This window comes from Strigops habroptila, chromosome Z (genome assembly GCF_004027225.2).
Source record: "Strigops habroptila isolate Jane chromosome Z, bStrHab1.2.pri, whole genome shotgun sequence".
In the NCBI taxonomy this organism is placed as follows: domain Eukaryota; kingdom Metazoa; phylum Chordata; class Aves; order Psittaciformes; family Psittacidae; genus Strigops; species Strigops habroptila.
The window spans coordinates 20837597-20859165 of NC_044302.2; the positions used below are offsets into that span (position 1 = coordinate 20837597).

The 21569-nt window shown below is 52.4% G+C and overlaps 1 protein-coding gene across 1 annotated transcript in view; it reads right to left on the reverse strand.

Annotated features, from left to right (window-relative positions):
• VAC14 (VAC14 component of PIKFYVE complex) overlaps window positions 1-21569 on the reverse strand; it is a 64240-nt gene that overhangs the window by 12280 nt on the left and 30391 nt on the right. The window contains exons 14-16 of the mRNA XM_032919649.1: window positions 20932-21082; window positions 18450-18662; window positions 9413-9545 (exon numbers count right to left, since the gene is read on the reverse strand). Of these exons, the coding sequence (XP_032775540.1) occupies window positions 9413-9545; window positions 18450-18662; window positions 20932-21082 (497 nt within the window). The remainder of the gene's footprint in view (window positions 1-9412; window positions 9546-18449; window positions 18663-20931; window positions 21083-21569) is intronic.

Here is a 21569-nt window from a genome sequence, read left to right on the forward strand (position 1 = left end):
AACGCAGATAAATGTGACAGCTCCTCCAAGGTGAAGCCCACAAGACACACATGCAGCATCAGTTTCCAGCTGCCCATGTTAGTGTGTCCCAGGAGCTTCCTTGAGGAAATCTTATGGCAAAGCATGGATAAAGCTGTCCTGCCTGCAAGCATGCAGTCAGTGATGAGATGCTGTAGGAACATGTGAGCATCTACAGGAGGCTCACCTGGAAAACAGGCAGCTCTCCCACTCTGAACCTGCCAGGAAAGCAAAAAATAACCCCCCCAAAGCACTTCTTCTCCAACTTTTAAACCTGATGATGACTCGATGGCAAAGTGGATGGCAAATCCAAGCCTCATCCTGAGTTCAGGGGGCACAGGCAGCAGCATCACAGGGCTGAAATCCTGGCTCCAGCCCACTGCCCCAGCCAGGGGGAACAACTCACATTCACTGATCCCTCCCCAGAGCCTGACCCCAGAGAGGGACTCACACGGGGCAGCGATGTTTTCAGGTAACCATCCTCTGTTTTGAAGGGGAGGAAGGCTAGGGGCTGGCTGGTGAGGGGGAAGACACATAAAGCAGCAGCAGATCCTTCCTTTGAGACGTCTGTTTCCCTTTCAGGCTGACAGCTGTGGCCTAATTTTCAAGAATACTGACAAGCTCCTTACTTCTTCCCCTGTAATTTCTCTTTGCTGCAAATAAAATAGGTTAAAGAAGCGGGCGCAAAGCTATAACAATGGGAGCTGGGAGAGGCTGAGCCAGTTCAGGGCGTGCAGTTCGCAGAGAAACAGGAGTCTTCGTGCTCACCCTTCCCCATCCCTCCTCATCACTTCGCTTTAAGGCAAAGAAATAAAAGTGCTTTTGCTCGTAAAAACACATCCAAGGAGCAGGTTGCTGTCCTAGAGGTGAATAAGCCTCTGCATCCCCCCTGTTAGCAAGGCAAATTTTTGGGGAAGACAGTCTTGATGGGAATCCCTGGACCTTTGAAGGCAGAGTGACCAGCTTGAGGGTGGAGTACAGCAGGAGTATGCTGTGTATTTGGGGTGGTGCTTTCCAGAAGGAAAGTAAAAAGACTGGAAGGAGGTGGCAGCATCCCACGGATGTCAGCTTGGCTTGGGGACGAGCATGCCCTGGGGTGGGAGGTGAAGCTGCCTCGTCTCTTCTGCCAACATCTTGACTCAGACCTGCTGCTGACTTTCCCCTCGCTTCGCTTGAGCAAAGTGGCTGTATTTTTGCCTGATGGTCTCAAATCCACACCCAGACACACCCAAGGCAGTGCTAACCCCTAATATTCCTGCTGTACCTCAAACTCCTGTGTGGCTTTGGGAACAAAGGACAGAAGGAGCAGGAGAGGGGACACTTGAGTACAGCCTGGAGCTCAGCGAAGGAGCTGCTTGTGGGCCCAGCCGTGCTCCTGATCCACCTGATGCCTCTTGCTGCCTTCCAGCATCACAGGGTGGATCCTGACACTTGTCCTGCCTTTGGAGCTAAGACCCCTGAAGGAGGAATGCAGCCTGAGGAGCCTTGCTCCCCCTAACCCATCAAGGCCTGTAGATATGCGAGAGGACAGTGGCTGGATATTCCCTGCCATGCTAGCACCCTAAAAGCACCCAAGGTTACAACAGGACCTGCTCCAGGAGGACCTGAGCAGCAAGAGCAGCTCACACACCAAATGGAAGGAGCACCAAAGGGAAAGGAGCTCCAACTAGGGTGGCTTTTGCACAGCTCCACACTTTCAGTGGGAGTTGAAGATGCCCCATCCTGCGGTATCTCATCCCAGGACATCCCATCCTGGGAGTAGAGCATCCAGACAGACCCATTGGCAGGAACTATGGAGCCTGCAGATGGGGTGAGCTGTTCCCAAAGCAGCATCCAGCCTTGAGCACCAACCCTGGAGGGAAACCTGTGGCACAGGGAGATTGTGGGAAGCACTGGAGCATCGTTGCCTGGCTGCCTGCTGCTGCGATGGGCAGGCAGTGTGTGAGCACGGAGGCTGCTGTCAAAGAGCGATGGTCTGTGAGATGCTCAAAAGCAGCCAGGAGTGGAAAAAGTCCCTTGATGAGAGTAGCAGGAGGCAAACCAGCCCAAGCTTGAGCTTTTTAACCAAGCGTACCCTGTGCTTTGGGGATAAATCCTGAGCAAGATCCCCTGGAAGACAGATGGGGAGAAAATGTCGTTATTCAGCCTCTCCCAGACTCCCTGTCCCGGCTTTTGCTTCCATGGAGATGAATAAACTGAGATGTCACGTGTGCAGAGCAAGAGAAGGAAACACCACCCCAAGACCTGACTGATGGGATCATATGGGTGAATCTAGCAGTTAACAGCCCAAATCACTCCCCTTGCCCGCACCGACTAGTGATTCCCCACAATGAGGGTCCTCACTCCACTGTCAAGGCAAGGAAAACCTGGGAGACATCGTGGAAGCTGCTCATGCTGAAGCCCTGCTCTGGGGAATGTGATCATTAGCAAGCAGGGGAGCTGCAGGCTCCTCTCCCTAATGTCCAGCCCACCTTTTCCTGGCTCCCCTCTTTCCCATCCCACTTTTCCAGAGCACTCCTGCTGGGATCCCAGGGAAAGCCTGGGAGGGAGCAAATATTCCCACCCCACACCCCCCAGGGACCTGTCCTTTGAAGGAACTTGGCCATTCTGGGAGGATTTTCCTCCTCTACACACACTTCCACTTCCTCCTCTCCACCTTCTCATTGACCCAACCTAGTCTCAGCCCATTCCAGCACTGCTGTTCACATGTGGTTCCCATTTTTCTACAGGAAAACCCATCATGTCCCTCCAGGCAGCTCTGAGTACAGCTGGTCCCGGAGCAGCTTTAGCAAGTAGGACAGCAAGCTTACTCCCAGGGGCTGGTACCCCCCAGCTCAGTGGAGGCACCTCCCATCCTTCCCTGAGGGTTGGGCAACCGGGCTCCTGCATCATGGAGATCACACTGCTGATGGCTCCAAGTGCATTGCAGCCCTGGATCCAACCTCTAGCCTAGGGGAAATTGGGATTTTCCCCTCCAGCTCGTGCCCCATGGGGCTGCAGAGGGTAGCAAAGAGCCCCATAGCCTCAGTGGATTAAAACCTCCTTAAGCACATGCTCCCCTGGGTTTACAGAGCTCACTGCATGATGTAAAACAGGCAATGTGAGAGCTAGCGGTTTTGGAGGTACAGTGGAGTTGCTGGTTTCCGCCCCAAATTCATGTGGAAGCCCGAGAGGAGCCTCCAGAGCGCTCACCATGCATGGCTGGACAGCAGGAGATGCCTAAAAGCAGAGTCTGGTTGACACCAAAACACTAATGCACCGCGCTGGATCTCCAGATGTGGGATTCCTCATGGCTGGCTGGAGGCAGAGCTGGGGAGAGGAGATTTTGAGAAGCAGGCAAGGGTTAAAGGGAGGTGCAGAGGAATGAGCTGGAAAATGAGCGAGGAGAAGTCTGCAGATGGATGCTTGCTGCCCTGCTCCATCACCCCGCACCCGGCCCCCGCGCAGGGCAGGAGGGAGCCCTTTCTGCTTTACAGACGGGTGGAACAAACAAACAAACAAACAAACATACATATAAATAAATACAAAGCTTTCTCCTCCGGTTCCTCCTTTGCCGAGGCACGAGGGGGGGGATGGAAAGCGCACAGTTCATTAAGGCAGAAGGGCAGGCGGCCAGTGAGCATCCTGGCAGGCAGAGCACTGTATTTTCGCAGGCTCACTGCCTCCTGACACAGAAGCTTCCCTTGTAGCACTCACAGCTGTTTGGATTTTACCCGAGTTCATATCCCAGTTTATCAAAGGAGCTGCACTACTTTTTTTTTCCCCCTTCTTTCGGGGTTTTTATTTTGCACTTTCCTGAGTACAAGCCGAACGGTTCCCACAAAAACAAACGCAGCTTTTGTTCCTCAACACAGCGGTCCGGAGGGTGGGAGAGAGGAAGAGGTGACATGTGTCCCTGGCCTGGCCCCCCAGCCCTGATTCACTTGCTCATGGAGCAGAGGGATTTTCAGGTCATGGGTTTAAGAGTGGGAGCTGGAGAGGGTACGGTGTCATCAGCGCATCTGAACGAAGGAGGAGCAGGAGGGGATCCCACATCCTAGCCCTGGGAGCCTCCAGCTCATCGGGAGGTACTGGTATATTTGGCCAAGCAAACTTGTGTGTCCAGGGGAGCTCAAGAGCATCCAGGCCTGGGAGAACAGGAGGATTTTGGTTAACCTCCCTAGCAAGGGGTGATAATGGGCAGGGAGGTGGGACCACGAGCCAGGAGGAAAGAATGAGGTTAATGATGCGGTGGTGGGGCCAAGATGGGGCAGAGGGACAGTGAATCACTGCAGGATGATGGCATCCCGGGCCTTTGGCATCCCCTTGCCATCAAAGCAGACACCCACCAGCTCTATACAGGATTCCCAGTGTAGCCCTTGCTATCCAAGCCTGCAGCTAAACCCCCATCCCACTGCCTCCCCAGAGCCCTCCCATGGAATGCTGGCGGGCTGCTCTTTCCTTCCTGCTCCCCCAGACACAGCACAGCCCTGGGAATGCCAGGCAGGCCGAGTAAAAAGTGATTTAACATGCTCCTCACTGCCTGCCTGCCAAGAGCATCAGATGGATGCCTGTACTCTACAGGACATGCCGGTCCTCTGCTCCTCTGCTCCACCCCTCTCCAATTCCTCATCCCAGTTAGCAGGTTCAAACTCACTTTGCTTGTTTTTCCCTACTTTTTGAGGAGAAAGGGGTGTTGTGTGGCCAGCCTCAGCCTCTCTCAGAGGCAGAAAAGTCCCCTCCTGCCCAGAAACGGCGGACTGGCCACCCCAGCCACATGCCAAGGGCATCACCATAAAGCCCTTCACGTCTCCAATGTGACATGCTGGTGTTTGTCCCCAGCTCTGCTCTCTTCCCTGTCCTGCTCTCCACTGGCGTCATCCTGGCAAGACTTTGACACCTCAAGGAAAAGCCAGGATTTCTAGCCAGGTGAACTCTTCCCATCTGCATAACCCATGGCCATAAACCCATGGCCCAAACACAAGACTTGGGATTTTCCACCTCCCCAGCTAATGCAATAAATTGACTGAATAACCTTACCTGCTCCAGCCTAGTTCTTCCAGAGCAGATGGAGAACCAGCCCACCCTCCTGGCCACCCTGCACGGGGTTCCAGCATCCCCAAAAAAACCAAGGACCGTCCCATCCCCAGTCAAACAGCCAACCCCCACCGGGTGCACTGTGCAGGAGGTGGCTGAAAAGTTGCCCCAGGGCCCCTTTCCATGCAGCTTAACCCCAGAAAACTCCCCATGAGAAGGTGCTAGGCAGCAGCGAGGTTTATTTAACAGCTCTATAAAACAAGCTGAGACAACCCCTGCACACGGGCCCCTGCCTAGGGAGCAAAGTGCTGACTCAGGCGTCATCTCCTGCCCCAGGGTGCCATTGTTCACCGAGAAAACAGCCTCTCTGGGCTTAAAAGTTAAGCCCCACACTTCAAAGCAACTGCACACAATGCACACAGGGATGTCACCAGCCACTCAAGCACACACTGTACCTCTGCTGTCCTGGCAAGGTACATCAGCCACAGCAGCAGTCTGAGCTGCTCCATCTCAGAGAGCAGCAAAAAGCCGGCTGCTTTGGTGCTAGGCTGGGCTTAGCGAGCTAAACTGGCTCCCAGAGCTCAGACAGACTCCAGGGACAGCACTGGGGCTGCACAACCAGCCCTGGGGAGGGATGAGAGGGGAGAAGATGGCTTGTTCTAAGGGCAGGCTGCTAGAGTAGCCAGCCCTATCCTCAAACTGTGTCCGTGGGGTACAGTTTTGCCTCTCACTTAATCTCCCCATCCCCTAGTGCTGGTACTGACAAGCAAGCGTTAAATCCAGTCTGTTAAATCTCGGTGTGAGCTGAAGAGCTTGGCTGCCTGCCTCCAGACCAGCTGAACAGCTTTCCCTCCACAGGGTTCCTGCTCCAAGGGGCCATGTGATGCTTTGGAAGCTCCTTCGCATTTTTCTTTTGCTCCAAGCCATCGTCCGGAGGCCAGCAGCTGAATGTGAACATTTGCTTCTCGCTTAAGGGCTCTGTTGAATCCAGGACGGCCACGTGCCAGCTAGGGCAGATAGCTCCTAATTTGTGATAAGGTTGGAAGGTCTCGGGTCTGCTCATCAAGGTGAGAGGTAACACTGAGTGATGGCTGATGCTCCTGCCTCAGACAACCCTTTGGGAGCCACCTTTGGGTGCAAACATGCCTGGCTCGAGAGGAGAAGGCAGCACTTTGAATTCTGAGTTTCAGAGGTGGAATAACTACTGGCTTCCAGCATAAAAAAAGTCACAAGTGACAGTGAGAGAGACTGACCCCCAAAGAAAACCCCCACCAGCTGTGGCGCAGAAGACTGGTGCCAGCCCCAAAAAAATCCTTGGAAGAGACCATGGAGGCAGGTTTGCCACCTCTGTGGTTCCTCAAGAGAAGGGTGGAAAGACTGAGAATCTGGGAGCAGCCCTCCAGCACATCCCTTCACAAAGAGGATCCTCACCCAGGTGTTCATGAGGCATCTAAGTAGCTTTGAAGAGCCTTTTCCTGGATGTCACCCTTCTGATCCTGCCAGGGTTTAGCCTGTACCCATAACCTCTGCCTCCGTGAGGTCCCCTTGGGTGGTGGCATAGAGGAGGCATCACACCTGGATCCCACCAGGGAAAGGCAGCAGACCAAAGGCCCCTCTTAGATGCACCAGCAGCACTGGCAGATGGACTGTGTGCCAGTGCTGGGTTATCCCCCACCATGGTGATCCCAGGCAAGGGAGAAGAAATGTTCTGGGTTCTTCTTCATGAGCAACAGAAACTTTTGGAGCTGTTTGCCTGTTATTTTAAAGGCGATTTGTTTCCACTTAACTCCACCCTATCTTCTTTGGCATCTCAAGATACCCAGCTGGGGACCGGGGTCACCGATGGTGACAGCACCAAATCAGCCCCCAGCTCTGCCCGAGCCAGGCTTGGAGGTGAGCTCTGACTGGGAGGGCTGCGGGTGCTTCTCCCACCCATCTCCCAATGTCAGGCAGGCGACAGAGCAGCTCTGCATGTCTTGGGAACCACAGGTCCCTACAAAGCAAGAGATGGTCCCATCTCCACAGGCTCCTGCAGAGCTCGATGGTCAAACCACAGTCAGGTCCTCAAGCACACAACATAATACAACCTCTGCCTCTGGGACTGTGAGGCCATATCAGGAGAGAAACTAAAGTCCTTTCAGAATCAGCAACCAGACATGAACGAGCTTGAGTTGGGTTAGAAATAAACTACCTTTAACCATAGACCCTCCACCTGACCTCATGGATCTTTGAACTTGTGCATTGACAATGTGATGGGGAAAACTGCTGTGCTTGAATAAACCCCTTGTCCCCCATTTCCCTTTCCCCTGTGTGCTAATCTTGCAGCTGGAAATCACTGCCTGAACTTAACAAGTCTATTTTCCTTCCCTGCTTTGTAATTCCCAGGCCAGTCAGCAGCAGAAATGGGCAGCAGTGGTCCCTAAGGGGAGAGGAAGATGATGAGGACAAAAGGAGCAAAGGGCTTGTGCCAGTGGTGGAGGAGGATCATGCTTTAGAACATGCTGTCCTGGCCAATCAAGCATCCCCTTGTGCTCTCCAGCCCAGGATGAAGCACCACCAGCATCTCCCAAGTCAAACATGGCGCTGGCTTCTCACCCTGCTGTGCAAAACAGCTGAGCTGGCTTGTGGACAGGGAGGGATGTAATGTGGGAACTCACATACAGCTTCAATTGGAAACGTTGCTAAAAATAGCACCAGGAGGCTCCCATGGTCACTGCATCTCTCCGGCAAGAGATAAGTCTTTCCCAGAGAACCCTGAATGTTTCCCTCCTCTATTCCCATCTTGCCTTTTCCTGAGGCAGCGGAGATGTAGCCAACACCAGCACTTCAACTGCCATCAGTAGGTTTCAGAGCTAATCGCTAATACCTGGGGGCATGGCTCACCCCTCCCAGAACCACCTCTTTGTCTCTAGACCTGCATCTACCCCCCGTTACGCACAACATGACTTGACAAAAGACACAATCATATAAATATACGCACTTTTTTGGCTTTACTGGATTATTTAGGGCATGAATCACTGTACAAAGCCCCAGCATGCTGACTTGCTGTGAGCCAGTCCTGCCGCACTGCTGGCTGGCTGCTGGGAAAGCCGGGCCCGCCAGCCCAGCTCATCCTGTCAGAGCCAGAGGGAAAGATCTGAAGTGGACATGATATTGGAGAGCCTCTAAATGGCCCCTATTGCTCTAATTGCCCTGCTCCATTAACACAGAATAGGGCCACTTCTCCTGCCAATGGCTGCTCAAACCCAGGGCTGTGCTGACTGGGAAGAGTGGGGATGCTACGAGTAGGATATTCTTAGATCCCCATATGCACCTCTTTGCACCTCTCGGAGCCATATATTAAACCCAACATTTCCAGAATCGTATCAGAAGAAACAAAACATATGCTCAGATAGATTTTTCTGAGAGCAAATGGAATAGATTACACTAAAATTTAATGTAAGTGGGGGGAAAGCTCTGAAATTCTCATCTTCAGCCCAAACAGCAGCTGCAACCCTGCCCTGGTCCCCTTTCACTGTTTTTGCAACACATTGCCTTGCTGCTTACCACTCACAGGATGAATCCAGCAGCTCTTGGGCTGCCCAAAGGCTTGGGCACAAATTGCTGCCCAACTCAACCCCCAGCTCAGCTTAGCAGAGAGAGCTCTGCATGCTTTATTTTGCAATTACAGTGACAGGACCACCCCATCAACACCTCGTGCTCCCTCCACCTTTGGAGACGCCTCTCTTCTCCCACAGGAGCACGGCTTGGGTTTCATGCTCTCCCAATGTTTGTTTTGACGCCACCTCCCTGAAAGCAAGGGAGAAAAACCCAGTGTCCTGCCCGCTCCTCCCACCAACCTCCTCACTGATTTCTACACAATTAAGCTCGTTATTTCCCAGTGAGCTGAGGAACTGGTGTCCCTTGCCCCGGATTTCACTGCATTAAAGACGATGCCCTGCCAGCTGCCATGACACTTGGCTTACCAGCCTTTACCATAGCTCCTTGAAAAGCCAAAGAAAAACCTACCAACCCTGTGCATCGAAACATGCAGCTTTGGGGGACGAGGTTTTTGCTGGTGGAGCATCAAGCCAAGCTGGGTGTAGGGATTCACTTGACTTGGCAGCCAAAGTACAAGCCCGGCTTCATGCTCTGGCTGGTTTAGTTGTTTCTTAAAGAAACAGGCTCTGACAATGCTGTTTTATAAGGAGCTACATTGCCTCTGGGGATTGGAGTGAGTAATATGGTGCCTTGACACATGAAAGGCAAATCCCATTTGCTCTGAAACAGTGTACCAGTGATTGAGGGAGGCTTGAGGAAAAGGTTTTGATTTATTCCCTATCCCACCCTGCCCAGGGGATGCCCGGCAGGCTTCAGTGAGCTGGTGGGGTGCTCTGACCTGATAATGAAAGGTCCTCTGGTCTCCAGGAGTTTCCGTTCGCTGCTAAAGCGCTTGAGCAGGTTGATCATGAACTTGTGAAAGTAGGAGTTCATGGTGGGAGTGGAGGGCGAGCACTCCAAGCCTTTCATACCTGGGGAGGCAGGGAAGAGCAAGTTAGAGCAGCCGGGGCCCTCCTGCCAAAGGAGTCTCAGTCAGAGAGCAGACACGCAAAACATGGACACAGCACGTGGCAGAGGAGCATTAGGGCTTGAAATGAAGATTTCCAGGCCTCATATAACCTCATCTGCTTGGTCCAAGCAGCTCCAGCTCCACCACAGCTCTCTCCATCCCAGTGGAAAGTGTCTTTTGAGGATCCCAGCCCTTGCAGCAGCACACAGGGGTGAAATGGGCTTTATGGGCAATCATCACAGAGCCCTTTGGCTTCAGTAGCTGGTAGGAGAAGAGGTGCCTGAGGCTCTACATCAGTAGGCAATCCTATCTCCTCGGATACAGCATGTACACTCATCCCAAAAACCAGATTGGTGGTGACTTGAAGAGCCTTTAACCCAGCCCCATAGGCCACAGGTTCCCCGAGCCTAGCATGCACATAGCAGCATCACACACACATTCAGCCCTGGATCACGGACGGCGGCCACCAGTTTATGCTTGGTGACGTGATTTCCCCTGAGCAGGAGCCATTTGGTGCAACAGTGTCACACACAACATGCCCTAAGGCTAGCACAAAGTACCGGTCAAACCACAGGAGAGCTCCAGGCTTAGAGATTGTACCAAAACCAAAGGGTTTTTCTTTGTTCTTCATTTGCAAAACCCCTCTTTAACAAAAGAAGCTGAAGGTAATTAGAGTGGCCAGACACTGAGCATAGAGGGTGTGGGAAGTGCCCTGGCTGGAAGGAAACGATTGGGTGTGAAAGCAGAGACAGTATGCTGAGGAAAGCCTCAACAGGCTCTGACATATCCAGACCCAAAGCACTTCCAGGCATTTTCATCCTTTCACCTTAGGTGCTTTGTTTGCAGCTGGAGGATTTCCAGTGGTATAGGGCAGGGATGCTCTCTGCACCCTCTTTTCACGCAGGGCACCCAGAGGTGGCAAGCCTCTGCTCACAGCCTCTGCCAAGCAGCCAGCATCCCCCTCTGCACCTCTCGGAGCCATAATTTCACTCTTGAGGGACTCCTATTGCTCATTTAACAGCAAACAGTGCTCCAGGTTGTAAGGTGCATGGGTTGCTGCAGGACCCGCTTGGTAAGACATCCTAACTTGGTCTGAGACACTTTGTGGGGTGGGTAACCAGGGAGGACTGGCAGAGGGGCATCTCTCAGCTCAGGGTACACAGAGAGCATTAGCAAAAAATATTGCTTCAGACCCACAAGTGCAGGGAGCTGGCAGGTAAAGATTGCTTTTCCCACAGCAACACTCCAGGGGAGGTGGTTTATTCAGCAGGACAGCTCTGAAAGCAAATGTTTGGAGAGGGAGTTCTAAAGGTGACTTTGCAACAAGGGGAGCTCTCTCCCTTAATTTCTCCTTCAGAAAGACGACATCTAACTGTGGTGAGGAGGGAAGCCAGCATACACAAGCACCCCCAGGCTATTCCCCCCATCCTGAGAACAGCGAGAATTTCCATCAACTCACCGATGGAAACCTGAAGAGTTTGATTTATGTATGCTGTCTGCTTCTGCCGAGGCTCAGCAGAGCATGGAGCAGCCAATTAAAGATGCAATCAAGCTGCCAAAGCCCAGGAAAGCTGATGGAAAAGCCACTGGGCTGTTTTCCACCCTGCCTGTCCTGCTGATACAGGTACAGGCAGGGCAGCTTCTCCTGATTTGGATTTAGCATCCAAGAGAACATAGCCAAAAAAAAAAAAAAATGAAATAGTGGATCATCTGGACCAGAATCTGGAGCCTCCTCCCCACCAGAGTCGTGTGTTCACCCCCTCTTGGTACATCTGAAACCTCAAGCCAGGCTTTGAAGTAGGCATCTCCCAGAGTACAAGTGTTTGCCATAGCATCATGTTTCCCCTCAGCTGTGGGAAAGATGATCTGGGCAAAAAGAAAAGTGGATCTGAGCTGATGTGCTCCAAAACAAAGGTGTGTTTGTTCCGAGGCAGGGAGCACCCGGTGTGAAAATACAGCCATGCCCCACATGTCCTCACTACAGCTGCTCAGAAGCAGGTTGGAAGAGACATGGTCTGGACAAGGGGACATGGAGCAGCCCATGGTGCCTGCCTGTCCCTCAGCCTTGTATCTCCCACAGGCAGAGCCTCAAAAGCAAGCTCTGGTTTTCTTTCCTGTGGGGAGGGGAGGTGAAGAGCAGATGGAAACTGCCTTTCAAAGCTGCAAAAGTGATATTTTTTTGCCTATTTTGTCCACATGCTGAGGCATCCAAACCAGAGCTGTGCTGCAACCCAAGATTCAGCAGCACACCTTCATCCCCACCAGCTAGTAATGCCCCAGCGCTGCAGCTTGTCCAGGGGAAGGTCTGATCTGTGAGTCTCTTCCTTCTCAAGACCCCCAAAACTGGCTCTCTGACCTGCCCCCTCCAGCAACAAGGACATTGCTGCCAGGGCTGATGCATTCTGGCAGGAGCACAGGCAGCACCTCCTGCCCAGCACTCCCTCCGCACAGCACAGCCAGCGTTGCACCTTACCACAGCCTCACACATCTTCCAGTGACAGCCCAAGCCTACACATATCCTAAAACACAACCCAGGGGAAAAATAGGAGGTGGCAGTAATTTCTCTCCTCCCTGGAAGGTCCATCATTCCTGTTGCTGGGGTGCCGGCAGTGATGTGCGCTGGACAAAACCCAGGAGCCTGGGAATGCCAGTGCAAGGCAAACCAGACAGAAGAACTCTCAAATCCGTGCTCCTGACGTGATCCAGCATCTCCCGCATCTCATACTGGAGACTCGGAAGGATCCTCCAGGTCAGCCAAGTATCCAAAAAAGCTAGAATCACCTTGGAAATCAGATCCTGGCTGCAATCTGCAGGACAACCAACCTCCAATCCTGCTGATTTCTTCCATCAACTCACTACCGAATCACCAATCCTCCTGCCCAGCCTGGAGGAAGCCGGCAGTGGTCAGGAAGCAAGGAGGGACTGGGATACAGAGATGACAAAAACAAGTCTCATCCCTGTTTTTTTGGGAGAAGAAAGAGCTATGACAGTCTGCCCACCCCAGGAAGCTGATCCATCATCATCCTTTGCCTCTGGGAGCATTGAGACCAAACTCCAAAGGGATCATTTCTCCATCCCTTGCCCACCTGACACCCAGTGGGCCACTTCCCACTCCATGTCCCTAGGGAAGGTTTCCACCATAGCACACTCACTGGAGCAGCCTTCCCAGTGCTCTCCAGGGGTAATGCTGGGGGTGAGAAACCAGCCTGCAGGAGTCTCCCAGGCTGCAAAAGGCTCAACCAAACCTCAGCTGGAGTTAAAAAGGGCAATACTTCTTCCAAGCAGGTAGAACATTTCCCTTGCAAAACCTCCCCATCCTCCAAACTTCCTGTTTGCTCTGTATTTACAGGATGTCTAGGAAGTGGCTGGCACTTTGTTTGCTGTCATGTAACCCTTCCTGGCGAAGCCCAGAGCTCAGTACAGCGGCATCCCCAGCTCCATAGAACCAGAGGAGCAGCTTGTCGAGTGTTTCTACGAAGCATGAGAGACAAGCAGAGAGAAGTGTTAGGAAAACTGCTTAATTAATTGAAGCTTGCACCTCTCCCCCTTTCCCTGAAGCGAGACTTTGCAGATCGGTAACCTGCCAGATCGGCTGTTAACGTACCCGGAGCTGGGCTGGTAGCACATCACAGCTCTGCTGCCTGTTTTTTAAATCTGGCATGGAACAGGGAGCTGGAAGAAGAAAGATCCCTGCTCAGAATTATGAAACTCAGCCCAGATATCCACTATAATAGGAATAAATGGGAATTTTGGGCCCACAGGAACATCAGAGCGGTGAAACAAGAGTTGACAGAAACAGGCTACAAAAAACACATAGAAATAGCAGCTCCATGACTTAAGTGACCACACAGCCAGGAACCCTATCAACAACTAGAGCATCCTCCTGCTAGCAGGTCGAGGGAGGGGATTCTCCCCCTCTGCTCCTCTCTCGGGAGACCCCCACCTGCAGTCCTCCGTCCAGCTCTGGGGCAACAACACAAGAGGGATATGGAGCTGTTGGAATGAGTTGAAAGGCCATGGAGATGCTCCAGGGGCTGGAGTACCTCTGCTTGGAGGCAGGCTGAGAGAGCTGGGCTTGTACGGCCTGGAGAAGAGGAGACCTTAGAGCAGCTCCAGGGCTGTTCACGGAAAGGCAGTGCAGGGCTTGTCTCTGCCTTCCTGAGATCTGCACATCTCCTTCACGGATCTGTGCGTCTCCTCATGGGATTTGCATGGGATCAGTCTGAGGAGACCTTAGAGCAGCTCCAGTGCCTGAGGGGCTGACAAGAGACCTGGAGAGGGGCTTTTGATGAAGGCCTGCAGGGAAAGGACAAGGCGGAATGGCTTTAAACTGACAGAGAAGAGACTGAGATGGGATCTTAGGCAGAAGTTCTTCCCTGTGAGGGTGGTGAGGCACTGGCACAGGTTGCCCAGAGAAGCTGTGGCTGCCCCATCCCTGGCAGTGTTCAAGGCCAGGTTGGACGGGGCTTGGAGCAACCTGCTCTAGTGGAAGGTGTCCCTGCCCATGGCAGGGGGTTGGAACTGGATGAGATTTAAGGTCCCTTCCAACCCAAACCATCTATGATTCTATGATCCCAGGATGCCAGGATAATAAATCCCTTCCCAGGCAAGCTACTGCTTCTTAGATCACCTAAACCAGCACCACCATCAGCTCCCCTGACCCATGGTAGCTAGCTCAAGCACACCAAACGTCTGCCAAAAGCCCTGGTTCAATCCAAACGCTCACTGGTAGTTCGTGCTGTTCCCATCACTCGCGTGGACACGCTATAAATCAACTGAGACAGGCAATTAGGGATCTATATTAAGACCCTTATAAATATATATTGTACAGCAGCCTGGAACATTCTGCCATCTGGCTGCTTGATGGGCTGAGCCATCTCAAGACCTTCAGTGGCCAAAGTGTTCCCAAATTGCTCCAGGGGCACCTGACAGACTCTGACATGAACTTGGGTTTTTCTACCTCAGCCACAAAGTGACAAACTTCACCCTGGCATAAAATGCAACTTCCACTAATTTACCATAATTGGTTTCAAACTGGTCTTAATTATAACCAGTGCGGACTTGCTTAACTCCATTTAAACCAAATTTAAATAAGATTGGACCAGAATTGATTTCTTTCCGAAGCAAGCTAAAGCTGGGTAAACTGGTTAGAGTATCCACACGGGAATTTGCAGTGGTTTAAGCTAAAATGATTTACCACAATCCCTAATTGAAGCAATTTCAGCTTGGATATAGGGAGGGAAAGCTAAGAGCTGGTGGGGCCAAGCATCCTTCCCACCCAAGCATCATGTTTCCAGCTCAGCCTGGAGAACAATCTCCCTCAGCTCCTTTGGGAGCAGCTAGGATAAACCCAGCAGCAACCGGAGCTGGTCCATGAGCCTTCAACCCGCGTGCAGCTTAGCTCTGCCAAATGGTGCTTTGGAGAAACCCCAGGCAGCGACGTGGGAATCCACGCGGCATCTCCCCCCTTCCCGGGCAGCTTTCCCCAGGATGTTTTGAATTTCAGCTATTACAAACACAGGGCGGTGAAGCCTCATGGAGTGGGATAAAAATAGAGCTGCAAAAAAGGCAAATCTTTCCCCCTCCTGCTTCCCAAAAACCCCGTGCAGGGTGTAGCTGGAAACAGATGTGAATGTGTCGGCAGCTCAGCTGGGCTCTGCAAAACCTCCTCTCTCCCCTCTCCGGCGCACAGGATGCTGCTGAGGAAGTAAATCCATTGAAATTATGGATTGCATGGTCAGAAGCTGTGCTCAGCCTGCTTTTGCAGGGCTGCCTGCACACATGGATGCTTCTCCCCTTCCTAACTGTCTAAAGAGCCGTGGGTTTCCAATTCCCAAGGCTTCAGCATCTTGCTGGCAAGGAGGCCCCCCCCGACAGGCCAGGGTATGTATTTTCATGCCAAATGAGGTTTTTGCTGCACTAATCCTCTGGATCCCCCCACTCAACACAGTTTGGGATTCACCAAACTGTAAATCAGGATCAGTGGGGTCCCCACACCCCAACAGAGTGGGGGTCTGTGCTTGTGCCTGCCTTGGAAGAAGGCAGCAGGCAATGATCATGCTTCCTAGGAAGGTTAGCAGACCACTACTGGCTCATTTTGCTTTGTTAAGGTAAATCAATAAGCAAAAATGCAGCAGGGTTATAGCTGAGATAACATACAGGAGAAGAAAATACCCAGCAGAGCTTCCAAAATATGCCTGGTTGTGCTTGGTGGAGAGTTTAGATTTGGCTGAGGCTACTGCATGGAAAGGTGAAGCATATGGAAGAGAACCTGCAAACAGGAACAAGCAGCAATGGGCTTTGTCGGACTATTTCTGCACCAATATTCCTTCATTTTTCTGGTTTTATGGTTTTCATCTCATTCCTCACACCACTCTCCAAATTCCTTGCAACATCCTGAGGAAACTGAGGCAGCTCAGCAAAGTAACTATACAAGAGGTATATGCTTGGCTAGGAGTGATCTTACCTACAATTTCAATTCTGCATCAGCCCCTACAGACTGTAATTCCAGCTTTCATTTGGGAATCCCCAACGCTTTTGGCCCACCACGTGCTGTAACCACCTCACGAGAGATCGATACCTGAAGGCACGTCAGATGTGTTACAGCTATAGTCTGGATGGCCTCTCCTGGGGTTGTCCACGGCATCCCACCGCTGTGGCAGAACATCCCAGAAAAGAAACAAATCACCCTTTTGTTCTAATTCCCCTTCTCTCCAAGAGGCAGAAGAGCACTTTTGAAAGTCAACCCTCCTGTTCAGCTCCATGCCAGCAGGGAAGAGGATGGGGAAGCCACCAAGCATCAGAAAACTGTAGCATTGAGCTCAGAGTACTCAGGAGTAACAGGTCTCTCCTCTCGTGCCCGCCTGGCTCCTCCACTCTTGATCCTGCAAAAGCTGTTAGAAACTGGCTCCTTCAAGAGTGAGCGGTCCAAGGTGTGATGCCAGCTGTCTCCTGGCCTTTTGTGGAGAGGATAAGTAAGGAAAAGTTTCACTTTTATCCTCCCCTACCATTGGAAAAGCCAGTTTAGCAAATCTGAGCCATCTGACAAGGGGCCACCTTTTCTCTACTACCCTTCACAGATCCCTGCAGTCTACAGACTCTCGCCTCTGGTTTTCAGAGGCCACCCTAACATGTTACAGACTGTCTAGAGGTGGGACCTTGTCCTACACTGCCACCTCTGCAGATCTGTGATTACACAAAGTGAAAGGCAACGTAAAGGCAGTGGTTTGGCTCATTGAGAACAAAACCCCTCAAAAAGCTGCCAATAGGAAACCCCCTTCATAGAACATCTCAAGTTTGGTCCAGGCTCTGGAGCACTGCCTTCTCTCCTGCAGGGATACAGCAAGTCAGAACTCAACACACTACATTTCTTAGAGACTTTTAGCAGCCTCCTCTGGAGTAATCCACTGACTCCTGGGATATCCATGGACTGCTGCTGGAAACCAATGATCTCAGGCACGTTAGCACACCCACGTATGGAGTCAGCCTCCCAGTAAACATCCTATAGCATGAGGTTCTCAGAGGGTACGCCACCATCCCCTCCATCTCCGGCAGGAAGCCGGGAGGGAGAGACCGGACCAAGCAGGAGGAAAGTGCCTCCTGTGAAACAAAAGGCTGTAACCACCTCTCCTTACAAAGCTGTGGAGAAAGGAAGGAAGAGATATGTGCAAGAGCTATCCTGTATGAGGCAGCAGATGGTATCGGCATCCTTTCCGAGCGGGCTTCCTCCTCCCATGCAGAGCAGAGCTGGAGACCAGGCTGCAGGGTTTGCACCTATGCTGTCATAGAATCCTAGAATGGTTTGGGCTGGAAGGGACCTCTAAAGGCCATCTAGTCCAACCCCCCTGCAACAAGCAGGGACACCTTCAACTAGATCTGGTTGCTCAGAGCCCTGTACAGAGGCTTCCAGAGGCTTCCAGAGGATGGGGCACCTACCACCTCTGGGCAACCTGGTGCAGTGTTTCACCCTCACTGTAAAACATTTCTTCCTTGTACCTAGTCTAAATCTCCCTCTTTTAGCTTAAAACCATCATCCCTCGTCCTGTTGCTAAAAACCCTGCTAACAAGTCTGTCCCCATCTTCCTTATAAACCCCCTTTAGGCACTGAAACTGCTCTAAGGTCTCCCCAGAGCCTTCTCTTCTCCAGGCTGAACAAGCCCAGCTCTCTCAGCCTGTCTCGAAGCAGAGCTGCTCCAGCCCCGAAGCATCCTTGTGGCCTCCTCTGGACTCGCTCCAACAGCTCCATGTCCCTCTTGTGGTGTTGTTCCAGAGCTGGACACAGGACTGCAGGGGGAGTCTACCCAGAGAGGAGAAGAGGGGCAGAATTCCCTCTCCTGACCTGCCGGCCTTGGTGACAGCCACTCTTAGGTCATCTGCTACTTGTCCCAACTTCTACAGGGTTGGCAGGCAGTTTTGCCATGATACAAACCAGACGGGCATTTGGATCATCATCCCAAGACTGAGGAGCTCTTGGGCACAGCCCTACAGACCTGGTCCCTGAAAAGCAGGCAGAAGATAACCAATGAGAGACTGATGGAGGCCAGCAGCCAGCCACCCTCTCCCAGGGCAGCAGGAGCAGGTTGAGAGGAGCAATGTTGGGTCTCCCAGGAGGTGCTGGCCCCAGCTCATTGTGTTGGAGAAGGCGTCAAGGGCAGCTGACCTTACGTAACTGGAGAACAAAGCAGCTAAATACAAACTGGAGCTGGGAACGGGCTGCGGAAGTGGGACACGGCTTTCTTGACTAATCAATCAGCATCTGAAGGAAACTGAACTCAATGGCAGGGAAACAACTGCATAAACACATCCCAAGGGAAGAAAGGGAGTGAGAGGAAGCGGGGAAGACCACAGGGGCACCAGCCCCTTCCACCTTCTCTCCTGCCCTCAGCGCTTGGGTGGCAAAGCCTGGAGTGCCGAGATGGAGAGTGCGGCATGGAATCCTCCTGCGAGCTCAAGGATTTTAAGGGGTGTCCATGCTTGTTTACCAACTGCACACTTGGATGGGCCTCAGAGGTCGGAGAGGAGACGACCTGACACAGCTCAGCAGCTCTCCTCCCACTGCCAGCTCCCATGGCATCTTGGTCTAAAGTGGGATGAAGGGAATGGAGAGAAATGTTGGTAGCTTGCAATGGTGCAATAGCATCCTACTGCCACGAAAACACTGTCTGAGCCAAGGCGTACTTGCAGGGGAGGTGTGCTTGCGGAACACTCCCATCCACCCCAGTCCAAAACCAGTGACCCCAGAAAGGGGTACACCGTCTTGTTGGCACCAGCACCTTGTGATTCTTGCCTGGGAAGGGCTGTACTCACAAACACATCAGCCTGCAGGGCAGACCTTTGGTTCACTCGCTCCCACTGTACATCACTACCCCCAGACCATGCACAGATGGAGGAACTGCCACTAGCTCCCCAACCCCCAACAACCCTCTGACAAAAAGAGTCTTTTCTAAGAGCCTCTGCCTTTCCAGGCATAATTGAGGAGGTTCCTGGCCCAGCTGTGACACCTCAATTCCTGTGGGAGCCCAAGCCCAGCAGCCGATCCAGTCTCAGCCCTGGGTGGCCGGTCCCACATGGGACCAGGGCCATGTTAAACATCTGAGGCCAATGAACCAACTCCTTTTCCCCTCCCCAAAACCATCTGCCTTTGGGTAAAAGCCAATGACCCTGCAAAGCTCAGCCCCAAATAAATTCCCAAAGAAACAATTTGCTGGTGCATTACAAGGAAGAGGAAAGCTGGTGAGGGAGCTAGAGTCCTTTATGACCCGTGTGGGGTCAAGATGCCCCACACTGGGGCAACGGGAGCTCTGGCTCCCACGGATCTGCTCAGTGCGGGGAGAGCCAGACTTTTCAGACATTACACTCGAATACGTGAAGCCAAGTTGCTCTTCCAGATAGATAACAGGGGCCACGGCAGCTGTTCGGATCCACGCCATCCAGCATGCTATTTTTAGATCATCCACAAGGAAGGAAACCTCAGACAACCATCAGCGTGAGCTGAACTGCAGCTCCTCAACTACTTGGCCAGCACTGCAGGAGCTGCTCCACCCAGGCAGTCTCAATTCTGACATTGGGAGGATAGATGAGACATGCAGAGGCCTTGGGGACATCACCAACATTGCAGCCCTCACTCCTCCATGGCAGAGCTAAAGCTGCCAGCATGAAAGAGGTAGATCTGCAAAAAAGTCTACAACCCCACACCAAGCAAGCCAAAATCTGAGCTGGCTGCTGGTGCAGACATTCCTAAGCTTGGGGAGGGGAGAGTAATCTGGGATCCTCAGAGAAAACAAAGCCTGGGGAACAGAAAGCAAAGCTTCCCTCTCCAGGGGTGATTTAGCAAGGTCCCGTGGCCGCATGATACACAGGGAGATGCAGCCTTGGCTCCATGCTTGAGGTGCAATCCAAAGCTGACATGAAATGTGCTTTTGCTTGGGATGACCTGGCCTGGGGAGTACAACAGGGAGGCCCTTAAACAGCAGCAGCAGAGGAGGAGGGGCAGCCAAGCAACTGCAAACGATGAGCCACAGGCAAGGGAAGATGGAAAAAACTTCCCGATGTGCCGGGATAATTGTCCTGCCAGACACTCAGAGCAATGTAGCAGTTCACAGTTGACGTGGGCAGCCTTGGACAGGCAACATCATCTGCACAGGCCAAACCCTCTGCAGACCTATGTGTGTTTTGGACACCTGGGCTTGCAGCCACCATCCCATCCTGGACTGAATTTAGGGCTCTGAGGGCTTTAACAAGGAGAAAGGAGACTAGCACCCAAGGTCCCCTAAAAATAAGACAATAATGACACTGGAGAAGGACTTTTTACAATGGCATGTAATGACAGGACAAGGGGGAACGGCTTTAAACTGACAGAGAAGAGACTGAGATGGGATCTTAGGCAGAAGTTCTTTCCTGTGAGGGTGCTGAGGCCCTGGTACAGGGTGCCCAGAGAAGCTGTGGCTGCCCCATCCCTGGCAGTGTTCAAGGCCAGCTTGGACGGGGCTTGAAGCAACCCAGTCCTAGTGGAAGGTGTCCCTGCCCGTGGCAGGGGGTTGGAATTGGATGAGCTTTAAGGTCTCTTTCAACCCAAATCAGTCTGGGATTCTATGACCCCTCCACACCACCCTCTGTAGCATCCTGCCACTAAACAGAGTCCTAAATCCCCAAAACATGAGCTAGAGGAAAGAGCAGCAATAATAAAAGTGTTGCCCTGGTCTGCACCATGGCAGACTTGATCCCCAAGCTATGCTGGGTGGGGACGGATCTACTGATCTCCTACTGCAGGAGAGTCTTCTCCTTCTGCCCAAGCAAATCTGACCAGTGCCACGGTGCACCAAGGGAGCCCAGGGCATGGGGTCACTCACCAGAGGAGCTCAGCTGGCCAGCCCTGTCTGGGACCTGAAGCTCCACCAGGTTGGGATGTGCATCGGAGCTGTCAGAGGGACCATGACCCTCTGTCTGTCCCGCTGGGGAAGAAGCAATCTCAGCCAGCACTTCCAGGTCCTTCAGGATTACCTGTGGAGAGATGGACAGCATGGGGTGAGCTTTCCTGTCCAAACTCGTGGCCGGAAACGGTGAGATGGGAAGCAAACCCCAAATCCCAGCACATCAGGAAAAGTGTAGGGAAAAGAGGACTACCTGTGAAGTTCCAAGTGGAAGTTTCAAATGATGGCAGAGGGGATGGGGCAGGAAAGAGAAAAGGGGAGGGAAAAAAGAGAGTTGTGAACTTAAACCAATGTGCACAATGAGGAGCACTGCTTGCTTCTCCCTCTTCCCACTTCTAGGAGGTCTAGGTTTTGCTTCCCCCCTCCCCTTCATAACCCCAGGTTTGGGATAAGCCCAGCAAAAGCACGAGGATGCTCTTGGGAGCATACACCAGTCTGCCTGCCCCCCACGCCTCAGCTCACTCTTTTCAGGGCAGCATCCCAGAGCAGGCAGAGCTGCCATTTGGCTTTCATAGCTCTTTCCTTCCAGAAGTCACTGAATTAATCTATATATAGCA